Below are 26,563 nucleotides of genomic sequence, written 5' to 3' on the forward strand. Positions count from 1 at the left end.
TAAGGCAGGCCTAATGACAAAGGTTTAATGTGAAGTGCTCCTGCATGCTGTTTGCTGTTCTTTCTAAGAGCTTCCATTCTAGCTCAGAAAATGATGCCAAGAGAAGAATTGTGTCATCTACTGAGAAGCTTTACATTCGTAGCAGAAGACAAAATTTGTCTTCAAGGAGGTCTTGAAATCCCTCAAACATACTTTTAATTATTCCCCTGATGAATCAAATGAGGAGCACTTGGCACACAGATCAACTTACTTGAGGTTTATTGCTGTACATAGCAAGCCAGCTTTGAGTTCTGTGCTAGGCACATACTTGTTTTCAATACCCTCTGGTCTCAAAAGACTGTACCCCACGGACCTTCTGTCTGGCACGTGTCCTAGGCACAGGTTTAACATCCTTTCACTGAAACGGAAACTTCATTCCAGTGACATCCTTAAGGTTTTGTAGTTTGTGATCTCAGCAACAGGTTTTGTAGTACACTTAAATATATTTGCGTGTTTACGTACATGCGTGATTACATGTACTATAATGGAGTTTTAGAACACTGTCACTTGAAACAAGAGCAATAGCAATTATTCATTTTCACAATAATACAGACAAAAAAAGGGTATTTACTTGTTATACATGAGAAAACAGAAAAAAAATGTCCACTGCTTTGTAAAACATAGGAGTTTCTCTTTTTGCATTCAACCTGTGCTAGCACATACCCAGTTCTTCTAGCTTGGGAAAATCCTCACTGAAAGCTACTGCACAAACACATAAAAGCATGTGACGGCCAACATGCTTCTGTGTCGATTAAAAAAATCCACCCATGTTGTAAGTTCTTACAACATGCTCTAAGATCTTGCTGTGTGTCGTAACTTTTTTTTTCCCATTACCTCCTCTACACATTACCTCCATTGCCTACACTGCCACTGCATGTCTCTGTGGAGACAGACCCCCCAAGGACAATTCCTGTGGGGACAGAATCTGACATCCCCCGCTGCCTCTGTTCCCTCAGACAATGCAAAGTCATGGAATGGCCAGGTATCGCAGTAGCCTGCAGCAGCAGCCGTCCTTCTACCCAAATACCTGGCCTGCTTCGAGTATCTTGCCTAACATATAGTGCTGCAGCCCCCAGATGAAGGATTTTTTTGCTGTGACCCATCATTTTCCTGCAAATTTAAGTGAATTTTGGAATATCTCTTAATATACCAATTCTTGGAGTTGCAAGAGTATGTTTATTAATATAACCATTGATTTTTGGCCTGGGAAATCGACAATTTTCACGTAAAGAGGTAATCTGTAACAACAAACCCACAGTAACAAACCGAGAATGTTTCTTAAAATAGTACATATACAAAGACAGTTAAAAAGCACAACATTAAAAAGCTAGTTTCAAGAACAATTGTATCATAGGCAACTAAAATTCAACAGACAGGCACATAATTTCACAGACATGATTCCTAAAGGTGGTTTCTTAGATGTATTCCCAGGAAGGGACTATCTATTGTTAAGAGCTGTAAATCCTGAATAATCTATTGGACTGCCTTATATATGTACCTGCAATGGATCAGATGAGAAAACCTGTGTCTAAGGCCATAATCAAGACCGTTTGTGAGGATATGTATCTGGAAATTAATTGCAAGTGTAACAGTGTAAGTGTGGAACCAAGGATCTGAGAAACAAGGTTTGCTGGAAGTAACGTAGTAATTCTGACAGTGCAGTTAGACGGAGCAAAAAAGTTAGAGCTCATGGTCACAAAATCCTTCACATCTGGCACAGATGAGGCAGACAGGTATCATGTGAAGAGACCATGTGCCAGAAAAGCTTGCCCCTTTTTTTCAAGTTTTCTATTCTATTAATGAAAAATGTAACTTGATCATTGATCATCATAATTTCATCTTAATTCTAAAGCAAAGTGTAACATTTGCAGGAGCAGTAGGAGGTAACATTCCCCTTCTGAGCTGAACATCTCATATCTGCTGGAGTAGCTGTAAAATATTATTTTCCCTTTTCACAGTCGCCACAGTTATTATGTTAAATCTACTTGATAAGACTTGACTTCACATTTGTACAGTTTAGAACAGAATAGTTCAGCTGGAAGGGACCTACAACAGTCAGCTAGTCCAAGTGCCTGGCCACTTCAGGGCTGACCAAAAATTGGAGCATGTTTATTACAGGCATTGTCCAAATGCTTTTTGAACACTGACAGGCAGGGGGCATCAACCGCCTCTCTAAGAAGCCTCTTCCTGCCGCTCAGTCTCTGCACCTAGATTTCTCTCCCCCTCTTCAAGATGACTTTTTTTTTTTTTTTTTAATTCATCCAGCATTTTACACCATAGTTTAGAGCAAGACACTTGCTATCAACTGGTGGAGTACTCCTGGCAGTAGAAGTTAAAAGTCATGTAAAAGCTTATGTAGAAGGTCAAGCCATTTTACAAGATACTTTAGCAGTGAAGCATGACATCTATAGGGCAGTTAAGAGATCCTACCCCTCAAAAAGTCACCTAGCTTTAGGTTAAAACCAGTAATAGCCGTAAAATAGATAGTTTTCAAAAAGGAAGCAGAAAAAAGCTGATGGAAAATTCGGTAAATACCATTTTCTTCCAGCATATTTGACCAGGGTTAATATCAACCAGTGTTAGCTAATAAGATTTTAAAAAGCACCACTGAGTTCTCAGGGCCCCTTCTCCGCACAGTGAAGAAACAGATTTATTGTGCAGAAATGTGGAGATGTAGTTGGGGTGGGCGTCAGAAGTGGCAATCATTGATTCACAGCCATGTCCTACATTTCCATCCAGATGACCTTTAAGCACTGAGATGCTCTGACTTCCTGGTGATGTATTTTGATCTGAGCTACTTTAGAAGGACTGCCTGCAGAGATCCTGTGCACTGTAGACTTCAGAAAAGCAGTCAAATGACAACCAGTGTAAAAAGTTTTATTCGCTCTGTATCTTGCAACAAATCAGGTTTATTCATCCACAGTATCTTCTCAGTTACAGTCTGTCACAAGATATGAACAAAAGCATCTTTTTTTTTTGTGCATACACTGTGTCTCCCAAGTGCTAAGAGAAACAGTTATAGCAGATTAAGAACAAACCTACAGCATTCCTTTACTTTAGCCGGTTCTGATACAGAGGCATACTTTTTTATTTGAGCGTCAACTCCAAGAGACTTAGCTAATTGCACAGCATTTGTATCATCACTGATTAGTGTCCCAAGAGCCACAAGCAGTCTAAAAATAGCTTCAAGGTCTTGAACAACTTCCATAGCTGTGCTGATTACTGATAAACACTGAGCTTTGCCCTCAATGTTGTTGACTTTATGTAAACATACAGCATAGTTCAACGTTAGTGTGGCAAGCGCAATGTGGATGTTCTTATTACTGCTCGATTTCATTTCTACTGCTTGTGTCATTATTTCATCTCTCTGTTCCATCATGAGCTTCTGGCCTGCCTGGCTGACAAAACAATTGCAAAGAGCTCTAAGTGCCAACAGCTGGTTTGCTTGCTTTCCTTTAGGGTTCAGAAATTTAAGGAGAAGTACGGTAAGTTGTACGTGATCCTTTTCACTGCAGAAGTTCTCATTCACAGTGGGATGCCTGACAGACAATCTAAGAATGTCTAGGGCTGGGAAGACAATATCTAAGAAACAAAACAAAAAAGATTTTAGTGTTAATACTGCATTATGTGCAGATGTGCTGGTAAGCTTCTTTCACATACAGACATTCTTAAACACCTAGCTTTGGGAACAGACAGTAACAGTTTCATGCAGGAAGAGACTGAGGTACAGCACACGTTGTTTGAAGTTCAGAGAGACTAGTATTGACAAACCCATTCTAGTAACACTTCAATTAATCACAAAAAAAATGCTCCTTAATTTAGGATAAACACAGTGCTTTGCAAAAAAAACTTAATTTCCTAAAAGCTCTAACTGGTAACACTGAAAGTAAGCACAAAATACAGTAATTAATTCCAAAAGGTCTTTGAAAGCTGCTCAGTGGCTGAACACCCCCCTACACAGGCAGCATCTCCCTTTGTTCTCATTCTGTATTTTATAGTTTAGCATAGCTGCAAAACTGCTTACAGAAAGAAAAATGACAAAAAAATAATTTAGACTACCTTCAACTATCAAACATAATTTGCAATGAAAAAAGAATAAAAAAAGATGTCTTCAACTGATCAGCTGGAAATCATTGTAAGGAAACTGAACTTAAAAGTTTGTTCAGTAGTTCCCCCTGACTTTCCCAGATTTCAAATGTATTTTGCTCCTTGCGTCTATTATCAGTATCTCATGCTTATAACTAAATCAAAGCTGAACCTGCAGTTTTTCCTGCAGAAATGCAGAATCCTGAGAATTAATGCATTGTACAATGCAAAGAGTCTGACAGGTATGAAGACATCGGCCATCACCAGCTCCCAGCTGCGCAAAACAGTTTAAGTAATGTTATATAAAGAATATGAATTTTTAATACCAAAGTGTCTACCTTCTGGCCAGTTAACTGCTCTCCATAAAGTCTGAAGCTGCTGGGCTGTAGGCGTTTCTGCAGAGGTGTTGCATGTTGCAGACAGTAACTTTTCTAGGATTATCAAGTCATCTTCTGTAAGCTTATTTTCTTCAGCTGCATTGCCATTAAGTTCCTTTAACTTGCCTGTAAGATCAATGGAAGAGGCAAGGCTTTCTAGTATTAGAACGTCACAAATCCAGGTCTTGAGTGAAATATTACAAAAGCACTTTACAAACAAGTTACAACTATTCTAATTGTTTTGGGGAGTTTTAGATTCTTAAACATTACTTTCCCCAGTTTCAGCATCCTTTTAATCTTCAGTTTTTAATCACAATCATTGCTATTATTAAGCCCCTTCTAATACTGCAACACAAAGATTCAGAATTCACATCTTAGCCTACATGCAGGCAAAAAAGCAGAAAAGAACCACAAGACCATTAGTTTTCATAACTGAAATACAATTCCTTTTCTGCTCTTTTTTATTAGTAGAAACAATAAAGAATCTATATGTTCTTAGTGCAATCACAGTTTTTGTATTTTTACTTATTTAAGTGCCATAAGCAACACATGACTGCACCACGTTGTATATTCAAATCACAATGGAATTTAAAAATCAAAGTATTGGAAAAATTATTTTAAGGGACAGCATTTACTTAAAATGTATCTAGCATTAAGCACCTGCCAATCGTGGTTCTTCCAGAACTGATGAGGGCCATGTAAACAAACACACAAGCAGGCAGCATTACATTATTACACCCTTATGAGTTTTATAGTATGCATAAAAATCAACTACAGGCCTCAAAAATTAAAAAAACATACCATTATTAAATCTAACAGCCATAATATTTGCAAGTGTATTTAACCATGTACTGTTACAAAACTGCAGGAAACTCAGTAAACGCAGTTTCCAGGTTCTAAGCTTCAAAAACCAAACAACCCACTTATCCTGTGGCTAATAAAGTTATCCCTCAAGAATATGGCACAAAAATAAACTGATGCAATATGTTTCTAAGACTAAGTAAAAGTCTCTGCTTTGCTATAACATAGCAGAGTGGAAGTCAGCCAGTCTTGCTGTTCACCCCCTTAGAAAGTTCTGGACAAAATTTTACTGTAAAATCTCTACAAAACTAAGAGAAGGCTAAACCTATTTACTAGTGAAAACTAATCAGAAAAAGATTTTCTACTTTGTGAATCCCTTATCTTCTCCCTGAACAAACACATACCAAAGTGCAAGAAAATTCAGGGAAACAGGATGAGGCTGACTGAAGATTCTGACTGGTATTTTTAAACAGAACATGAAAACTGAGCAAGTAGAATGTAGAAGAGGAGGCAGACAGAAGGCCCCAGAGTGACCTTGACAGGATTGAGAAGTGGGCCCATGTGAACCTTATGAGATTCAACAAGGCCAAGTGCAAGGCTCCTGCACACAGAAGAAGAGATAGTAGAATAGGAATGAGTCATGGGAAAAGAGAGGGAAAAACAAGCCAATAATAATATTTACCAAAAATGTGTATGATTACTAATATTGTATACCCTTTTCTTTTTTTCTATTATGCAGAGTGTTCTGCTTAAATATAGAAATGGCCATTGCAATCTATGAAATCTATGAAATTGCAGAATGCCTTACTTTAAAACTTCATAGATTACACTGTATGGCTGTCTGGTGAACGAAAACTTTCATGAGCAAAATCAGAAAGGGTTTGCATGTGACCTGCATACTGAGCAGCTAGGCGAAAAAAAGTACAGTATTTATATGTACCAGTTTGATAAAAAAGACGCTAAACAACAGCAGATACAAGCCAAGGGTAAAAAAGTGGATATCCTGTATCAGACAGAATTCTTGTGAAATTTACATATACTCCTAAGCCTTCGAATACATGCACCATTAAAGCAATGAATGCAACTTTAAGAGGTCAAAACCAAGAAAAAGTAGGAAAGCTATGGGAAATCACTTAGCTTTTTGAGAAGATCAAAAGTGAAGTTACTTAAAACACATGAAAAATAAAACCATCCTTAAATTAAAACACTGACCCAGTATCTGCGTAGGATTGGCCTGGTCAAAGGTGACAGCATCCTTCTTTGGAAAATAAATATTTTCAACTTTAGCTGCAGTTGATTGGTAGGCACCCATTCCTAAATAAAGAAAATACTAAAAGTTCAACAGTGTACCAAAGTGTCCGACACAGAAAAATATCCTGCCAGTAAGCTTCTCCAGCTGGACATTACTCAGAAAAGTATCTGTTAAAAAAATTGAATGCTTATGCAAATAGCTGTCATTCCTTACATTATTTTTACATTCAAGGGTTAATGCTTAAAGTAATACCTTCACAAACTGTTCTGTCCCATGTGAAAATTCAATATACAAGTCTAAAATGGTAACAGTGATTTCTGAATTACATGATCGAAATACACAGCCATTCATAGGAATGGGTATTGCAGTTAAGACATGAAAATGGCAAGGGTCATTTTAGAACAAAGATGCCTCCTGCCCCTGAAATCTGATCTTTTGATTATTTTCATAATGAATAGGGAAAGTTTTTATATATTGCAAGATTTGCAGATAGGACCAAGTTATGTCAGATGCAGTAGCAGACAAATCTTAAAAAGAGTAATGAAAAGCTTTAATCCATGACCTATAATGATTTCCTAGAATCACAGGTGAATTAGTGACTGATATTGTGTAATTTCCATTAACTATACATATCAATTTCTCTGATCAACAACTTAACTAGTAGGAAACCAAAAATCCTCTCAAAAACAGATTACTATCATATGTTTTAAAGCCTCTGTGCACCATTCCTGTATGTAAATGTAGGCTGTGATCCATTGTTTTGGTTTCAGCTGCCGCCGGCAACAAAAGCGCCACGCGGCCGCCCCTCCCCCCGCCGGCGTGCGGAGGAGAATGGAAAGAAAGAGGCAGAAACTGGTGGGTCGGGATAAGGGCAGTTTAACAGAACAGCAAACAGAGGGAAAACAGGAACAACAACGATACAGATAAGGAGAAAACACAACCACGAACCGTACAACAGCCGCTCTCCCGAAACCGGACCGGCGCTGCGCCCGCCCAAGCCGCGCGTGCCTTCCCGCCGCACCGCCCCCCCCACCGGAACCCAGCGTGACGGCACATGGTATGGAATACCGGGCTCTGTTTGGCCAGGTGGGGTCAGCCCCCACCCCCCGGCTGTGCCCCTTCCTGGATTCCGGTGAAAATTAACCCTGTTCTGGCCAAACCCAGGACATTATCCACCCCTTATTCCATACCATCTACGTCATGCCCAGGTCCCCCATTGTCCAGTTGATCACCACCACTTCTCCTGTCTCCAGATATCATTCCTTTAGTCTATGGATCATCACTCTAAAAGTGTCCATTGAGTTCATTTAATCCATGACTTCAGGCTCCATCTGTCGTAATGGTCTTCCGTGGCAGGGGAGGTGATGTGTGGTGATGGGCGGTCACTTGCTGCATCCGGAGCTCACGGCTGATGTATCTGGTGCGGCCCGTGCCCACAGTCTGCAGGAGATGTTGATCTTGATGAAGTTGCTGGATGCCAGTTGTTGAAAACCAGGTCCAGTTCCATCATTGCTGTGCTCTGCTAGGTTTTCATCGAAAAAGTCCATCCTTCTTTAATCTGGACGATTCTTACTATGCTACTACTGGTACAAAATATAACAATTATAACAGTGATAACAGACAGTGACAGGGTTATTTAACAACTAACTTTATACAATTTATTTATGGACTATTCTCGCCCAAAATTAAATCCCCATGAGGTACACATCGGACTTCCCCATCCTTCCGCATTACCCACCAGGTACACCCAGGTCCTTGAGCAAAGGCAATCCCGCGGACGGGCTTGCCTTTGCCCGAGGCAGGACTAACCCAAACCGTCTTCCCTAACATGTTCCGCATGTGCACTACAGGGACTTTATCCCCTTCTACTGGGCGCTGAGGTTTTGACTGGTCAGGACCAGCCCGGTTAGTGGACCCTCTGGTGTTAACCAACCAGGTGGCCTTTGCTAAATGGGTATCCCAATTTTTGAAAGTCCCACCCCCCATTGCCCTCAAAGTGGTTTTTAGCAGCCCATTGTAACGTTCGATCTTTCCAGAGGCTGGTGCATGGTAGGGGATGTGATACACCCACTCAATACCGTGTTCTTTGGCACAGGTGTCTATGAGGCTGTTGCGAAAGTGAGTACCGTTGTCCGACTCGATTCTTTCGGGAGTGCCATGTCGCCACAGGACTTGTTTTTCCAGGCCCAGGATGGTATTCCGGGCGGTGGCATGGGGCACAGGGTAGGTTTCCAGCCATCCGGTTGTGGCCTCCACCATTGTGAGCACATAGCGCTTGCCTTGGCGGGTTTGTGGCAGTGTGATGTAGTCAATCTGCCAAGCCTCCCCATATTTATATTTTAGCCATCGTCCTCCATACCACTGAGGCTTTACCCGCTTGGCTTGCTTGATTGCAGCGCATGTCTCACATTCATGGATAACCTGTGCAATAGTGTCCATGGTCAAGTCCACCCCTCGGTCACGAGACCATCTGTATGTCGCGTCTCTTCCTTGGTGGCCCGAGGTGTCATGGGCCCACCGAGCTATAAAGAGTTCACCCTTCTGTTGCCAGTCCAGATCCACCTGAGCCACTTCAATCTTAGCAGCCTGATCTACCTGGTGGTTGTTTTGATGTTCTTCAGTGGCCCGACTCTTAGGGACGTGGGCGTCCACGTGACGGACTTTTACAGCCAACTGCTCCAGCCGAGCAGCAATATCTTGCCACAATGGGGCAGCCCAGATAGGTTTGCCTCTGCGCTGCCAGTTGTTCTTCTTCCATTGCTGCAGCCACCCCCACAAGGCATTGGCCACCATCCAAGAGTCGGTGTAAAGATAGAGCACTGGCCACTTCTCTCCACTGGCAATGTCTAAAGCCAGCTGGATGGCTTTCACCTCTGCAAACTGGCTGGACTCACCTTCTCCCTCGGCAGTTTCTGCGACTTGTCGTGTAGGGCTCCATACAGCAGCCTTCCACCTCCGCTGCTTCCCCACAATGCGACAGGACCCATCCGTGAACAGGGCATACTGTTTCTTATCTTCTGGCAACTGGTTATACAGTGGGGCCTCTTCAGCACGTGTCACCTCCTCCTCTGGTGATGTTCCAAAATCTTTGCCTTCTGGCCAGTCCATGATTACCTCCAGAATTCCTGGGCGACTGGGGTTTCCCATTCGGGCGCGCTGGGTGATCAGAGCGACCCACTTACTCCACGTAGCATCGGTGGCATGATGCGTAGAGGGGACCCTCTCTTTGAACAGCCAGCCCAGGACCGGCAATCGTGGTGCTAGGAGGAGCTGTGCTTCAGTGCCGACCACTTCTGAAGCAGCTCGAACGCCTTCATATGCTGCCAGAATCTCTTTTTCAGTGGGAGTATAGCGGGCCTCGGATCCTTTGTATCCCCGGCTCCAGAACCCCAGGGGTCGACCTCGAGTCTCCCCTGGTGCTTTCTGCCAGAGACTCCAGGTTGGGCCATTCTCCCCGGCTGCGGTGTAGAGCACGTTTTTAACATCTTGCCCTGACCGGACTGGACCAAGGGCTACGGCATGAACTATCTCCCGTTTAATCTGTTCAAATGCCTGTCGTTGCTCAGGGCCCCATTCAAAATCATTCTTCTTCCGGGTCACGTGGTACAGAGGACTCACAATTTGGCTGTAATTTGGGATGTGCATCCTCCAAAAACCCACAACACCCAGGAAGGCCTGTGCTTCCTTTTTGCTGGTTGGTGGAGACATAGCTGCTATTTTGTTGATGACATCCATTGGGATTTGACGACGCCCATCCTGCCATTTTATTCCCAAAATCTGGATCTCTTGCGCAGGTCCCTTGACTTTACTTCGCTTAATGGCAAAACCGGCTTTCAGAAGGATCTGAACTATTTTCTCCCCTTTCTCGAAAACCTCCTCCGCTGTGTCGCCCCATATAATGATGTCGTAGATGTACTGCAGATGTTCTGGGGCTTCACCCTTTTCCAGTGAAGTCTGGATTAGTCCATGGCAAATGGTGGGACTGTGTTTCCACCCCTGGGGCAGTCGATTCCAGGTGTACTGGATGCCCCTCCAGGTGAAAGCAAACTGTGGCCTGCACTCTGCTGCCAAAGGGATGGAGAAGAATGCATTAGCGATGTCAATTGTAGCATACCACTTGGCTGCCTTTGACTCCAGCTGATATTGAAGTTCTAGCATGTCTGGCACGGCAGCACTCAGCGGTGGTGTGACTTCATTCAGGCCACGGTAGTCTATTGTCAGTCTCCACTCTCCAGTAGATTTTCTTACTGGCCATATGGGACTATTAAAGGGTGAGCGAGTTTTGGTGATCACTCCTTGACTCTCCAGCTGGCGGATCAGCTGATGAATGGGGAGAAGGGAGTCTCGGTTGGCACGATACTGTCGCCGGTGCACCGTTGTGGTTGCGATGGGTACCTGTTGTTCTTCAACCCTCAGCAACCCCACAACGGAAGGATCCTCCGAGAGACCAGGCAAAATGGACAGCTGTTTAATTTCTTCCGTCTCCAAAGCAGCTATGCCAAAAGCCCACCGATACCCCTTTGGGTCCTTGAAATAGCCTCTCCTAAGATAGTCTATCCCAAGGATGCACGGAGCCTCGGGGCCAGTTACAATGGGGTGCTTCTGCCAGTCCTGCCCAGTGAGGCTCACTTCAGTCTCCAGTAGACTCAGCTCTTGGGACCCCCTGTCACTCCCGAAATGCAAATGGACTCTGACCCTTTGAACTCTGATGGCATTAAAGTACACTGTGCACCAGTGTCCACTAGAGCTTTATACTCTTGTGGATCTGACGTGCCAGGCCACCGAATCCACACAGTCCAATAAACACAGTTGTCCCTTTCCTCCACCTGGCTGGAGGCAGGGCCCCTCTAATCCTCGTCAGAGAAATTGCTGCTCACCTGCTGTAAAAATGACTTGGAGGTCCCCTCCAGAGGATCGGAATCAAGGTCAAACTGTCTACCTGGTCTGGAGAGCTGGCTTTTGGAAACTGGGGCGGCATTTTTCCTAACAGAGTCCCTTTTTGTGATTGTTTTACCTCGCAACTCACGTACTCGTGCCTCTAGACTTGAGGTGGGTTTTCCATCCCACTTCCTCATGTCCTCTCCGTGGTCACGCAGGTAAAACCACAGGGTGCCCCGTGGTGTGTAGCCTCTGTATTCCCTCTCCTGAGCAGGGAAATGCTTGCCCCTAATAGCTGAGACACTGGCCCGTACAGGTGGGGAGTAGGACCTACTCTCTTTCATTTGTCGGACCTCCCGGGCCAGTTTCTCCACAGCTGAGACAAGGGAGGAAGAGAGACTTTCCTCATATTGGCGGAGTCTGACAGCCACCTCGTCCACTGTTGGTACGTCTTTACCTTTCCAGTTTACAACTGCCAGTGAGTTGGCATGCGAGGAGGGTGCACTCCGCACAAACTTCCTCCACATGGATTGTGAGCACTGGAGTTCATCTGGGTCTGTGGGTACCTGCTCATCGTCTGTGTCACAGTAAACCAGCTCCCGCACAGCTAATTCCCTCAAGAACTGAATACCCCTTTCCATATTGGTCCACTTGCCAGGATAGCATACAAAATCGTCACTGAAGGGGTACCTCTCCCTCACGCCTGACAGAAGTCTCCTCCAGAGGCTGAGGATTTGTTCTTTTTTCCCAATGGCCTTGTCAATGCCCCCATCCCTGGCCAGGGATCCCAGCTGCTTGGCTTCCTTGCCCTCTAATTCCAAGCTGCTGGCCCCATTATCCCAGCACCGCAGCAGCCAGGTGGCAATGTGCTCGCCTGGGTGGCGGCTGAAATCTTTCTGCATGTCTCCCAGCTCGCTCAGGGACAGGGACCGGGTGATGATCTCTGTCTCTATCTCCCGTGATGACCCTGGCTCATTGTCATCCCTCCCGGAGCGATCTGCTCTCTTTGCATCTTTCTTTAATTTTACGGGGGCGACTGCAACCGGCACAGGTTGGTCATTGGGCTCAGTCACTGTGCCTGCTGCTGGAGCTGCAGCAGCTGCCGTGCCCGCCGGGGGAGCCGGGACCACACCAGTGGCTGCAGCAGCCGTGGTGCCGGTCGGGGGGGCTGTGACTGCCTGCTGGGCTGGAGGGGCTGCAGGGCCGGCTGGGGGGGCAGTGCCAGTCGCAGCGCCTGCCGCTTCGTTTCCCCCCCTTTCCCCTTTAGGGCACTGAACAGTGTTGAACAGGGCTCGGTAGGCGTGGGCCAGACCCCAGCACGTTGCTGTGATCTGTGTCTCTCTGGAGTTCCCAGGGTGGCAGCACACTTTTTGCAGATATTTTACTAGTTTTTCCGGATTCTGTACTTGCTCAGGGGTGAGTTTAAAAAACATCGGGGGTGTCCACTGCCCTAGGTACTTGCCCATGCTGTCCCACACACCCAGCCACTCACAGCTATCCGGCCCCGGGGCAGGTCTCTGCACGATGTTCTTAACGACTTGCTTAACCCTAAACAAAAGCTGAAACCCATTCAGGAGGCAAAACAAAAGGAGAGTGCTGGCCTGAGCATCCCACGGGTACTCGAAATTCTCAAAAGCCGTTAGGACCAGCCTGAGGGAAAGAGGGGGGGTCGAAAGAGTGGGGGAAGGTATCCCCTTCGGTTTTCCCCACAGACTGGGTTTGATTATTCACAAATTCTAAGACATAGGACCCGAGGTACGGAAATGACCGCAGTGCCGCATGCAAATACAAGCCTAATTTCATGACATGATAACATCACTGTGCATAAGTCGACATCGTACAGTACAGTAAAATCATAATCCTGATCCTTTTCCCCGCGATGATGAACAGCACCACAGGGAACAAGTACAGCAAGTACGGATTCAAAAACCACAGCCATCTGATGAAAGACAGAAACATTTTTACCGGCGACTATTTTAACACAGAAAAATGCGTATAACAAAATTTAACAAAATGTAAGAAAGCAGTTTTAACACCCGCTGCTCAGCCCTGCCGTTATCCCTGCCCCACGTCTGGGCGCCAATTAAATGTTTTGGTTTCAGCTGCTGCCGGCAACAAAAGTGCCACGCGGCCGCCCCTCCCCCCGCCGGCGTGCGGAGGAGAATGGAAAGAAAGAGGCAGAAACTGGTGGGTCGGGATAAGGGCAGTTTAACAGAACAGCAAACAGAGGGAAAACAGGAACAACAACGATACAGATAAGGAGAAAACACAACCACGAACCGTACAACAGCCGCTCTCCCGAAACCGGACCGGCGCTGCGCCCGCCCAAGCCGCGCGTGCCTTCCCGCCGCACCGCCCCCCCCACCGGAACCCAGCGTGACGTCACATGGTATGGAATACCGGGCTCTGTTTGGCCAGGTGGGGTCAGCCCCCACCCCCCGGCTGTGCCCCTTCCTGGATTCCGGTGAAAATTAACCCTGTTCTGGCCAAACCCAGGACATCCATTTTTCTGAATAATTTCCAGAGTATGAGCAGCTTCAATCTGCTCATTATTTTTAATTAAGTATAAATTTGCATGAGTATAGAATCCATACCAAAGGAAAAAGCGAAGCAAAAGATCAGGGATGCTTTTCATTAGCAGACATCATCTCTTACCTGTATATGGATCAATCCCACCCGCTGGAGCTAATGCATTTGCTGCTGAACCAGGAACATAGCGACCAGCACCTAAACAGAGACATTAGGCTTCTCAAACACCACCACCGGTAAAGAGGTAACGTATACCTCTATTTAGTTACTAGTTTTCAAACATCACTATTAAAGGTGTTGTTTTGCACTACAGTCATTAGAAAGAAGTCTTCCAACACTTCCCCAAATGTAAGGATTAAATGTGTCTATGCACAAGGGTGGTACTAGTGGTGCTGATGGCATTCGCAAGCTACGTGACCCACAGCTGGGAGACATTCTGGCATGGCCTCTGGCACCCAGTAGTGCCAAAGCCCCCAACACAGCAGATACCTTATCCATGACAAGCTCCAGGGAGAGGGCGTCGCTGCCCAGGCCTGGCTTCCCTCTGTGCCAGGGGCTAGCACTGGCCTCTCCTGTCCTGGCACTGAGGCCCCAGACGCATTTTTGCATCTGCAGAGACCACAGCCTGAGCCAGACAAAGCAAGGGAGAAGAGACAGCTGGAGACCACAGCAGAATAGGAGTGGAGAAAATCAAGATGGGGAAGGCTGAAGGCTGTGCCTTTTGGCAACAGCACAAAACGCTGCTGTTCCACCTGTAGGTCTGCAGCTGCAGAACAGGCACAGTGCTCTGACACTGATGTGGACAAACACCCAACAGCGGATCAGAGCCAGCTAAGACTGCACCTCGTGTCTGCAAAAAGGGAAAGGCAAGCAGCACTGATGGGAGGCTTCCTCCTGCAGGATATGGAGGCACCCATCTACTGACATGGCCTCGTGTCTTGGGAGGTTGGTGTCTGCTGGGTACCAGGATGCTGCAGAGAGACTGCCAAGGCTGCCTGGCCTTCAGACTATTACCCTGCTACTCTTCCACATGGGCAATGATATTGCTGAGGAAGTCATGGAGAGTATCAAGTCATTAGAGAACTCTAGGGGCAAACGTGAAGGGCCAAGCTGGTGTTTCCTTGATGTAGCCAGCAAAACAGAAACACTTCAGTAGAAAGCACTCAAGTGGTTCAGCAATTCACTGCATGGCTGGCTTTACAGGCAGGACTTTGGCCTCAATGACTACAAAACCCTCTTTGAGGAGCAAGAGCTACTGGTGAAGGATAGAATAAGTCTGCAAAGCAGGGCTGGAATGTCTTTGCAAACAGGCTTGTGAAACTAGTGAGGAGACTTTAAACTAGCTATGCCAGGGAGAGTTAGAATCTAAACTCAGAGTGGAAGGTACTAATAAAGAACATGTAATAAGAAAAAGGGATTAATAAGGAAAAAAGAAAACTACTTCTACGAATATACCAATTCCTGTGTTGGCCACGCATATGAGTCTGACAAAACATAAGGTTTAAGACCTTATTCATCTGCTGTGGAGGACAGAGTGACATGAGGCAGTCCAGACAGAAGAAGGTTCTCCCCTACTACACAGATCTGGACATGCTTCAGCAGCATCAGTCTGTCTCACACTGCTGCCCTGAATGGAGAACTGCAAGAAACAGTGGTCTGGAGCCAAACACTGAATGCAACTGAATACGACAAAATATGCATCTTAAATGCTAGCAAGACAGATTATGAATCTTACATTACCTGTAAACGGATCTGCTGCAGGTACTGTACTTGATCCAGATGAAGAGCCTGGAACATAACGACCAGCACCTAGCGAACCAGTAAGAAAAACAATGATTACTACACACAGCTTGATGTTACTAAAATGTGAACACTCTTCAGACAGAAGCAGCCCAAAAATAAAGCCAAACATCAAATACGTCTTAGTGTTTATTGTGGCATTGTAAGAAATGTGATCCTACACACCCAAGTTCCCCGGTGCTGAACAAATTCTACCAAGTTATCTGAAGGTCAGAAATTTGTTTTTGAGGGCGTACACATCACACATTTGGACATAGCCAAATCAAAAGTACCTGCGTAAGTTCAGATGTCTGCAGCTCCACGAGTTACATCTGAACCCAACTAACGGCCTGTATTTTGATTTCTGTTTCTGTTCATTGCAAGAAAAACATTTAGCTCAATTATTTTAATGACATTTTATTCCTAACTTCATCTTTGTGAAACTATTTTGTAAGTGTGATAAGCAGGATGTAATTGATTAACGTAGTTCAACTTACAAGTAATTAACTCATTCTAGCTCCATTTCCTGCCTGAAAAAGGGTCACATATGTACCTCACTCAGGTTCAGCTAATTCTCTAGCTAAATTTTTGTATTTTGTTAAATGCCTTAACAGCACCTAGACATCTCTTCAGAGACGAAGAGTAGAGTTTTCTGGCACTGGGGAAAAACTAGGCTGAAAAATAAAATTGGCTTGATTAAAATTTTGTTGAAGATTTTTTCTGAGAAATGCTTCATAGATTTGTCAAGTTTTCATACTTTTATTGTCAGATATATCTGTGCCTTGCCCTCAAACATCTGAGGACACGAAAGTCCTGAACAAGAAGTGCAGGAGCTACGACACTGAAGTCTCCCTGAGCAGACAGTGAGGTGGATTGAAAACTGGCTGAACAGCCAGGCCCAGAGGGTGGTGGTCAGTGGCATAATGTCTAGCTGGAGGACAGTCACTGGTGGTGTACCCTAGGGGTCCGTACTGCGTCCAGTCCTTTCAATATCTTTGTTAACGATCTAGAAGATGGGTCAGAGTGCATCCTCAGCAAGTTTGCTGATGACACAAAACCTGGGAAGAGTGACTGATGTCATCATTTCACTTTACAATTTTTACCTGTAAACGGATCTGAAAATTGAGCACTTGTACTCAACAGTGTTTGTCCCTTAGTGTTGTCCATAATAAACTTTGCCACCTGATCCAGAAACATAGGATTTAGATCATTCTTTTGCAGAAAGTTGTATGCAGTCAGCCAAGGATCTTCAGTGATGTTATAAGGCAGTTTGTAGGAAGGTCCGCTTTCATTTACATCAATAGTGAAAACATAGTCATACTCCTTTAAGCAAAATAAAAGTTAAATAAGAAGTTTGTTAGCACTTTCTACACAAGGATGTATCAAATGCAGAATAATAATGGCCCAGGACTAAGCCTAAAAACTTACAATCTGGAAGTAGCAGTATTTATCAACAATACTCTCCTACACAGGCTGCAAGTAAAAAAATACTTAAACTACACTCTGTGTTTTCCAGAATTCTCTGTCTCAAGAAGAGCAGGCTAGAACAACATATATGATAATGCGTGTCCAGATATATTACAGACCACATGCATCAGGTAACTCTCATGGACAGCTCTGGCTGCCTGCAAAGCCATAGGGCACTTGGATGCCTCAGAAAACTTCAGTCTTAAAAGCATACTTCTAATACTAAAACCCAACAAATTCCTACAGTTTCTTTAAACCATATTAGAGATAAGCACCTCAAAAGCATCCTTTCTGTGGTGGCACTAGGCAGACTTTTGTGTGTATATTTCTATAAAGGAAACACTTTTCAGCTTATCTGTCTTTACGTTCAAAACTTACTGTAGAAAGAGGGTACAGAAAGCCTGTTACCTAGTATTTTAGGTAAGCCTTGCATTATAAATCACACAGTTCACTTCCTTTGGAAAGAAAGTTAAAGCTAACTTTTCAAGATATTAGTAATAAATACTAGAGAACATGATCTTTTGTCTACTCGTAGTTTACCTTTCTCCAAAATAATTTCTCTCTATTGGCTTGCTTGTTTTACAAAATGTGTTTCAAAAGTAATAAAGCAAGTAGTAATTATTTATATTTCTACCTCTGAGTTTTAACAGATCACAGATGACAAAAAAGTACCAACAAACACCTATTTTCTAAATTATATTTTATCTGAACAAAGACTGGAATAAATTTTTAATGGTAAATTAGGCGTTTTACTTAGGAAGAAATAAAAGCAGTTCAAGTTTGCACATACCTTGCCTTCAAATAAAACCTTTCCAGATGTTTGTTGTGTGGCTCCAGAAGACCCAACAACATCACCAATCTTTATCCATCTTTCTTCACTAACGCTCCACTGATACGCTTCTACTCTTCCATTATCTTTAATAAGCCGTGTCTGTCCATCTCTTGTTCCTGTAGACAGGAGTGTTTAGGAGTTTGGACAAATTCAAGAATACGATTTACTTTACGAAACAAAAAAGTCTTCCACCAGTGCTCAGATTTAAAGATGAAAAGATAGTTCACCAACATTTAAAGTCACAGCACAAGAAGTGACTAGATACTACGTGTCACAATAACAGCGGAAATCTTGACAACAGCATCTTACAAGTATGGTAATGCTATCTGCCACGAGACTAAATTGGAAACGCAATCCTTAAGTCAGGGATTTCAAAAGTTTACCATTTTCCCAGGGAGATGACAATCAAGAAAGGTGATACTCTCCTATGGTCTAACAAGATGGAAAGCTTCATATGATTGTAAGATTTATGCCACTTGCTGATCAGAGCCAAGGGCTGAGGTCACTGGTTACTTTGCCTTGGGAAAAAGTATTTGTCTATTTAAGTGTAAACGCAACTACCACTGCTTCCACTGTATTCTCAGTAATCTCCCAAGTGCCTGGAAAGTGTGAACTGATTCACTCAAGACAAACAATTTTTCATACAAAAAGCTAAAGCAGAAAGTTTGCATCTACTTCTCTTTTAGCAAAAAAATTCCACAGTGAGTAGTCCTTTTGAAAATTACATAACTGTCTCATACTATTGGCACAGCTGGCTTCACAGATGCAAAACATCTCGAACACACTGCAGCATCCTGAATTCCACCTGTATATAAATTGTCTTGTAAGGCAAATATTTTTTACCATTTTAGTCTACAAAAAAACCCAAACCATATTTAAACTAGAGTCTTGCCTCCAAAACAATCAATGACAGGATACAAGAGCAAAATTAAGCTGTTTTCTTCAGTAACTGTATTGCAAGTGATCAAAGCCTTAATTTTGGAAACTATGGTAAGTTTCAATACATCAGAACCAAGATTTCGAAGCATCTCTAACATGACAGAAGTACAATAACTTACCAGGATCCTTCAGATGTTCTCTTCCAGGAAGGTCATCCGCATTAATATCTCCTAAATCACCAGTTTTAGGGTCAATGGATGCTTGGGAAAGCTCATTTTCAAAAGCCTGAATCTCCTCAGCACTTGCTGTACGTTCCAAAGACTCTGTAAACACTCTTATAATTCCATCACTGAATGAAAAGAAAACATTCAAAGAAAAATACCATTTTAAATGTCAAAATGATTACATGCATTATCACGGTGACTTCTATGTCATGAAAAACCATCATTATTTCTAACAATCCCTCCCAATTACTTTTATGAAAGGAATTCCCTCTCAAGCTAAAAACACCCAGGGAAGGACTTAAGCAGGTAACCCTATCTGTTGTATAATTTTAAAATCAAGGTAGGATATGCCAATCAAAAGGGTTCTTTATACAGTACTTGTAAGTCCATTCTCAGTCTATTCAGGGTTTATCACATCCGTAAAGAACTCATTCTACCTCTGCAATTCACACTAACAGAATAATTTTTTAGATGAAACATAGCAGATGTTTAAATTTAATCCCAACACACATTTTGATGCCTGTGTTTTTAAACATAGATGAAAATGATCTCCGAACTGATGCTTACGATTTCGTCACAGGTTTGCAGATTTAGATCTAAAAACACACCGAGAATAAAATCTGGATACCTTGCACCAACTACGATGTCACCATTGTCTAACACACAGCAGCACCATACAGACTGAGCTGGGAGTCTGATTGTTTGAGCACATTCCCCTTGTTTCCAGATTCTAAGAGATCTATCCTCTCCAGTAGTTACAAAATCTGAAAAGAAAAAGATACAAAAACTTTTAAAGTATATTTTTAGTGTACTGTGATACTACATGCCATTCCGCAACTGGGTATCTAAAAATTAGAACAGTAAAAGAACCTTCATACAATTTAATACTTCTCTCAATTGCAAGACGAGAGCTAAAAGAAAACCACTGCGTAGTTATCATGTCAAAAAAAAGAGTGCATAAATTGAGGACTAAGCAGCCAGACAGGGAATGAAACTATGCTCAAGACAAACAAAAGATTCCTCCCTCCTTTCAAGAGTTTAAACAAAGAATTTATAAAGAATTCTAAACCACATATTTTTTTAAACAATGAATTTTAAACAAAGAATTTGTAACCATCACTGTTTTATCTTACACTACACTTGCATAGTTTCACATTGTTTTAAATTCAGATTTTTTGCACGGTAGGCCCACTTTTTCAGGAAACATGCATAAAGCACTCTCCAAAGTCTATAAACTCCTCAGTGAGTAATTTTAAGGTGAAGAGATCTACAACATACGCCCCCACTAGTATACGTGCACTTTACTGGCTAAGCAAATGTGCAAGTGTCCCGTACACCACAAAAAGGTCACTGACTTGGAATTTCTTCTGCAACTGTCTACAACAGTTAGTTCTAACTTCTAAACCTCTAACTCTGAAAACAAATGCAATTAAGCCCCACACATACAATTCTTAACCTATACTCTTTATAACATACTTTGAAAACTTTCTGTGGAAGTGTCTAAATTTACGTATCTCAAACTAGTAAGATGCGCATTATCATTTTAGTGCCCTGCCACAGGGCTGAAATACAGATGGCAACCTGGATGAAAGCTTTGCCTAAGTTTCACTTAATCCTTACAATTAGGCCTAACTCAGGACCTTTCATCTCACCTACTGCCAGAGCAATTCTGCTGTGATTTGGACTCACAATTTTTTTTAATTACTTATGCTAAAGGAAAGAAGTAAATTAAATGGATTGGACTGAGAACTGGCTGAATGGCAGAACTCAAGAGGGTTGTCATCAGCGGCGCTGAGTCTAGTTGGAGGCTGGTAACTAGTGGTGTCCCCCCAGCGGTCAGTACTGGGTCCAGCCTTGTTCAACTTCTTCATCAACGACCTGGATGAAGAGTTAGAATGTACCCTCAGCAAGTTTGCTGATGACACAAAACTGGGAGGAGTGGTAGATACACCAGCAGGCTGTGCTGCCATTCACTGTGACCTGAACAGGCTGAAAAGTTGGGCAGAGAGGAACCTGATGAAGTTCAATAAGGGCAAGTGCAGTACAGTCTCGGGGCGGACCTGCTGGAGAGCAGCTCTGTGGAGAGGGACCTGGGTGTCCTGGTGGATGACAGATTGACCACGAGCCAGTAGTGTGCCCTGGCTGCCAAGAAGGCCAATGGCATCCTGGGATGCATTAGGAGGAGTGTGGGCAGCAGGTCGAGGGAGGTTCTCCTTCCCCTCTACACTACCCTAGTGAGGCCCCGTCTAGAGTACTCTGTCCAGTTCTGGGCTCCCCAGTTCAAGAAAGATGAAGAGCTACTGGAGAGAGTCCAGCAGAGGGCTACAAGGATGGTGAGGGGACTGGAACATCTCTCCTATGAGGAGAGGCTGAGGGAGCTGGGCTTGTTCAGCCTGAAGAAGAGAAGGCTGCGAGGGGACCTAACATATACTTACAAATATCTTCAGGGTGGGTGTCAGGAGGATGGGGCCAGACTCTTTTCAGTGGTGCCCAGCGACAGGACAAGAGGCAATGGGCACAAAATGAAGCATGGGAAGTTCCATCTGAACATGAGAAAGAATTTCTTCCCTCTGAGGGTGACGGAGCACTGGAACAGGCTGCCCAGGGAGGTTGTGGAGTCTCCTTCTCTGGAGATATTCAAGAGCCGCCCGGACAAGGTCCTCTGCAGCCCACTGTAGGTGACCCTGCTTCGGCAGGAGGGTTGGACTAGATGACCCACAGAGGTCCCTTCCAACCCCTACCATTCTGTGATTCTGTGAAATGCTACCCAAGTTCCTTAGTTGTGGCAGCTCCACAGAATGCCTACCCTATCATTTAATTTTGGAGGAATGTTGGGCAACAGACACAAAAATAATCTTACCTTTACATTGAGGGAAGACAGAGATGCTGTATATATAATTTGTGTGTCCATAATACACCTGCAGACACTCGCCAGAGATCTGCCATCTTCGAACACTAGCATCATTAGCACAGGAAAGAAATTCCATTTCACTGAGAATAGCTAAACCTCTCACACAATCTTCGTGTCCTTTATAAAGGAAAGAAAAATGTTTAATGTAGCTGTTCTTTCCATCAGGAGCAGTACACCATTTCTATTTAGTTCACATTTAAATCCTGGCAACCAATCTTCATTATGGGAGCAGTTTAAAAAAATGGCAATTAATTGGTCATTATTCTCTGAAAAAAAACCCCCACTAATTCTTTTAAAAGTGATGCGATTTCTGAGCATGTAACTTGAGAAACTTTAAAATCCTCCCTACAAATTGTTCAATTTGTCTACAATTTTGTGGCGTTTTAATTTTTTTCTGTTCTTAAAAGAGCACATGACCCCGATAAAATTACCAACTGCAGCAACATTTACCTGTGAATGTTCTTTCACATCTGCCTGCCTTCCACAGTTTAATAGTTTTGTCAGCTGAACCAGTCAACATTAATCCCTGTTCAGGAAGTATCTTCACTGCCCATATTGCAGCTGTGTGACCCTGTAAAAAAACAACATCATTAGACATGTCAGAATCAAATTCAGAGTACCCATTTTATATCCATGCAGAGAAACTTCATACCTGTAATGTCATCATACATCTGTCGTTCAGCCAGACTTTGGCTGTCGTGTCCCATGATCCACTTAATAATGTGCCAAATTTCCCAGATGAAAGGCTGCAAACTGGAATGAACGTTCAAATCAGCACGGACAAGTTTCCTGCACTGCTACCAATCTCATGCCAGAAATGTAAAGACATGTATTTAAGGAGATTTACTTGGTATTAGTAGCATATTTAGCATTAAGGAGTTGGGGAAGAATTAAGTGGAATGGTAGTTGCACTGCAACCTGCACAAAGGAACTGCTCAAAAATCTCTTCATCTGAGATAACAAAATTTCATATCTTTTTGACATTCATATTCTAAAATTTCTCTTAGTACCAGGTCTCTTCTCAGACTAGAATATGTTTACAAGCAGGTTAGACAACTAGTCAAGACACAGAATTAATGCAAAAGTTTACTTTTAAGATTACAGAGAAAGCCAAGATTTAATCAACATGTATTAATTCATGTCCTCAAGAAGCAGGATTTTGTACAAAAAATACTTCGCTCATTTTCCTGGAAGGCAAATTACTACTACTAAGAAAATGTGGTGACATTGAAAGATTTAGAAAAAAAATAATCTGCATATGCTCTAGTAATACAGAGGTACAAAACTAAAAACATACAGTGCTAATAGGGTTATACTAATAAGTTTACAAGAAAAACAAGACAGGTTTATCACACACAAATAAATTTCTGGTACTGCTCAGCAGTCCAGGGTATTGTCAAACTGGTCTTCGCAACCATTCTTTAACACAGTTTAAAAAAGCCCCAAAACCTCCAAGGCTTTAAATGTTTATTTATGACACCCTATAATTGCATGATTAGACTGTTCAAAGATCTATTTAATACTCTATCAGCTCACAAAAATATAAACTTAGTAAGCTAATATTAAAATTGCTGAATCTTTTATTACATAGTTCAAGAAAAGGCACACAAAGTTGGTTTAATATGTGACATGTTTCACTGACCTGACTAAAGAAAGACGAAATTTCTGCAGTGACCTTTTAGTCTTCACTATGTATTTAGAACAGCAACTAATATTAGATCCTCATCTAGGTAACAAAATGGTCAGTGAAAGTTTGTTTATTTAGGAAGCTCACTTTTTCTACTTCCATCAACTTTGAAATTAAGCTTAAAACATGGAGAACTAAATTAGCTGCTTCTTAAAAATGCAACATTTAACAAAAGGGTAATCATTCTGTAAACTGCCATGTGTTCACACATATGGTAAAAGCTCAAGCATTCATCAGTGTAAACTTAGAAGCCTTTTCAATGAAGTTACTGCATGAATTGAGATCATAACATTCTATTTACGGAGGCCATAATTAAAAATTTGCTATTTTAAGCATCAAAGAAATAAAAATTGAGTTTTATCAATTAATTTCCTCTCTAAGATCCCGTTAACAGTTATGCAACAAACTCCAAAATAAAATGATTACGCACCTGTGTTCTTGTGACCCTTAAGGACGTAAAGAGGAGCTGGGCTGTCAACTGTGAAAATGCAAATATTATGATCATTGCCACCAGTTGCAATCAGCCCACGAGGATAGAGGTCACTTGGAGGTATGATGCACACACAAGATACAAAATTTGAGTGGCCACTCATACAGTGCATTTCAGTAAAACCCCTGTTAAGACTAAACATATACGATAAATCAGTTCAGAGTCATGACAGAAACAGTACTTATTTGAGGCACAGAATAACAAGAGGTGTTTCATACTCCAGCTCTTGAATTAATAACTACGCTTGTATTGTGCTGAATAAATACTACGGATGAACTAGAAAAGATGAAAAATTCAAGAGAAAAATTATATCCCAGCATTCCAACCCTGTAAGCAATATTTAAAGCTCTCCACTTATTTTTCAGTAATGGCAGGCCTGGAAGGACTCAGTTTTGGTTTTTCCTGCTCATTGGCAAACACTGTGCCCAATTTGATCAGAAGCAGTTGCAGTTTGCCTTCAGGAAGTCTTCTGCTTGAGTCTCATGACTCAGGTATGCACCCCAGTACATCCTACAGTAACAGAGCATATACATGAAGAAAGTTTACTGCCTGTCAAATCTATTCACTGGCTCTTAATTAGGAGCACTGTAGAAGCTTAATAGTTAAACACATCATAACTGATTCAACCAGCACCCTTATTTCTTCACCATGATCCACCCTCAATAGTTACAGCACTAACTGGAAAAAGCTACTTATCCCCTCACAAAAAATGCGTGGGTTGTGGTGGTGTTTGTTTGGTTTGGGTTTTTTTTTTTTCCCTTTCTGTGCCTGGTTATTTTCCCTCCCCAAAAAAGTAGTGTATCATATCACATTGTCTTCCTTTATGCTCTAGTGCTTGGAAAGCTTGGAAGATGCAGGGAAATCATGATACTCTTTGAAATTCTAAAATGCCTTCTCTGCTGAAGGTAACGTATCTTCCCGTAAAATTTACCTAACATAACAAAAATAACCTAAAGCAGTTTGCTTACCCACTGAACCCTGCCTACTGTAATCCAAGTCTTCAAATGAGAGAGCTATAATCTTTACCAACGCTACGACTCTGCGTAAGTTACCCATGTCTTCCTCACACAGCCCTCAAAAATTATGGGTTAGAATTAAACTTCCTTTCCCGCCATACACTGCTATACAATTTACTAAGTTCTTCCCCTTGGGATGAGATATTTAACAAGACACACTTAACGAGATTAGTCTTCCTTCCCCTCAGTTGCAGAGCAACAGAGATCAATTTAAACACACATTTGGGGATTCAGGCAAATTTGCCAACTATCTCTGTTTCACTGGAAGGCAGCGGAAACAACACCTGTGCCTAACAACTTCGGAATGCAGTTCACAATGTGAAACTACGGACAGGTGAGGAGGTATGTCCTCTGGCTTCCGGCAATACCCTACGTCTCCACCGCCTCCTACTCCCACCGCTCGCCAGTACCACTTCTCCTCACACCAAAGTGCTGAAAAGGTCACTGAGCGAGTTCGGCAAGACAAATCCAGCAGGACACCGCGCGGTACAACATCAACACCAGAGAAAACAATGCTGATTTTTCCTTCTTCCAATGTCTTTGCGGATGTAAATTTTCTGCGCAGCTTTTTGTTCATATTTCATTTTATGCTGAGAGAAGGCTGCTCAGCAAGGGAGAGAAGAAGAGTATTTTGACAGGACTTAAAGCACACCGCCTGGCTGTGAAAAGCGCGGCGCTGTCACTCAGCACGGTTACTTTGGCACCGAGAGGCGGAAAGAACCCTCACACCGCCCGGGAAACAGCCGCCCAGATCTGCAGGTGCTACCAGCGTCCACACAGCGCGCCAAAGCCTCGGCAGGCAGGCGGCCGCTGGAGCACGCCGCAGCCCCTCGCAGAGCCCCCGCCTGGCACACGCCCGCCGACGCGGCCGGGAGGCCCGGGGCAGGAGCAGCCGCGGGCGGGGCCCCGGCGGCTGCAGCTCCGCGCCCTTTCTCCCGCCGAGCGCAGCCCGGAGCGGCTGCCCAGGCCCGCGGCCCAGCCGAGGAGGGCGGGCCGCGGCCCAGCACTTACCCGTCAGGAGCCCAGAGCCGCGCAGTCCGGTCCCGAGAGACGGAGACGAAACAGCCCTGGGGGAAGAGGCCGCGGGTCAGACCCCGCACGTCCTGCCCGTGCCCCACCAAGGAGCAGCGAAGCCGGTACCCGCCGCCCTCGCCCGCCATGGCGCGAGGCCGCTGCGACGCCCTGACACAGCACCAGCCGCCGCCGCAAAGCGCCGCGCCGGAAGAGCTGTCACACGGAGCGCAGGCGGGGCCGGGGGAGGGAGGGCCGCGGGACTCCAAGTCCCGGCATGCACCGCGCCGCAGAGCGGGGCGGAG

The 26,563-nt window shown here is 43.6% G+C and overlaps 1 protein-coding gene across 1 annotated transcript; it reads right to left on the minus strand.

Annotated features, from left to right (window-relative positions):
- Positions 1 to 207: 207 nt before the first annotated feature.
- On the minus strand, positions 208 to 26,454 carry PLAA (phospholipase A2 activating protein). Its single transcript, XM_075410832.1, has 14 exons — positions 26,259 to 26,454; positions 24,172 to 24,365; positions 22,707 to 22,807; positions 22,505 to 22,625; positions 22,004 to 22,171; positions 19,772 to 19,907; positions 19,099 to 19,268; positions 17,999 to 18,156; positions 16,845 to 17,064; positions 15,703 to 15,771; positions 14,089 to 14,160; positions 6,516 to 6,617; positions 4,464 to 4,628; positions 208 to 3,621 (listed from the first exon to the last, which is right to left on the minus strand). The coding sequence occupies exons 1-14, from the start codon at positions 26,405 to 26,407 to the stop codon at positions 3,056 to 3,058; spliced, it is 2,391 nt and encodes a 796-aa protein (XP_075266947.1). The 5' UTR covers positions 26,408 to 26,454; the 3' UTR covers positions 208 to 3,055.
- Between the last annotated feature and the right edge of the window lie 109 nt (positions 26,455 to 26,563).

The sequence above is a fragment of the Opisthocomus hoazin genome, chromosome Z, assembly GCF_030867145.1.
Source record: "Opisthocomus hoazin isolate bOpiHoa1 chromosome Z, bOpiHoa1.hap1, whole genome shotgun sequence".
NCBI lineage: Eukaryota > Metazoa > Chordata > Aves > Opisthocomiformes > Opisthocomidae > Opisthocomus > Opisthocomus hoazin.

Excerpts from the sequence above, each read along its gene's own strand:
- PLAA (XM_075410832.1), bottom strand. The coding sequence starts at position 26,407 with ATGGCGGGCGAGGGCGGCGGGTACCGGCTTCGCTGCTCCTTGGTGGGG. Across the intron at positions 19,908-22,003 it reads TGTCTTCCCTCAATGTAAAG|ATTTTGTAACTACTGGAGAG; the intron begins GTAAGATTATTT and ends TTTTCTTTTCAG. Across the intron at positions 18,157-19,098 it reads AGAACATCTGAAGGATCCTG|GAACAAGAGATGGACAGACA; the intron begins GTAAGTTATTGT and ends TCCTGTCTACAG.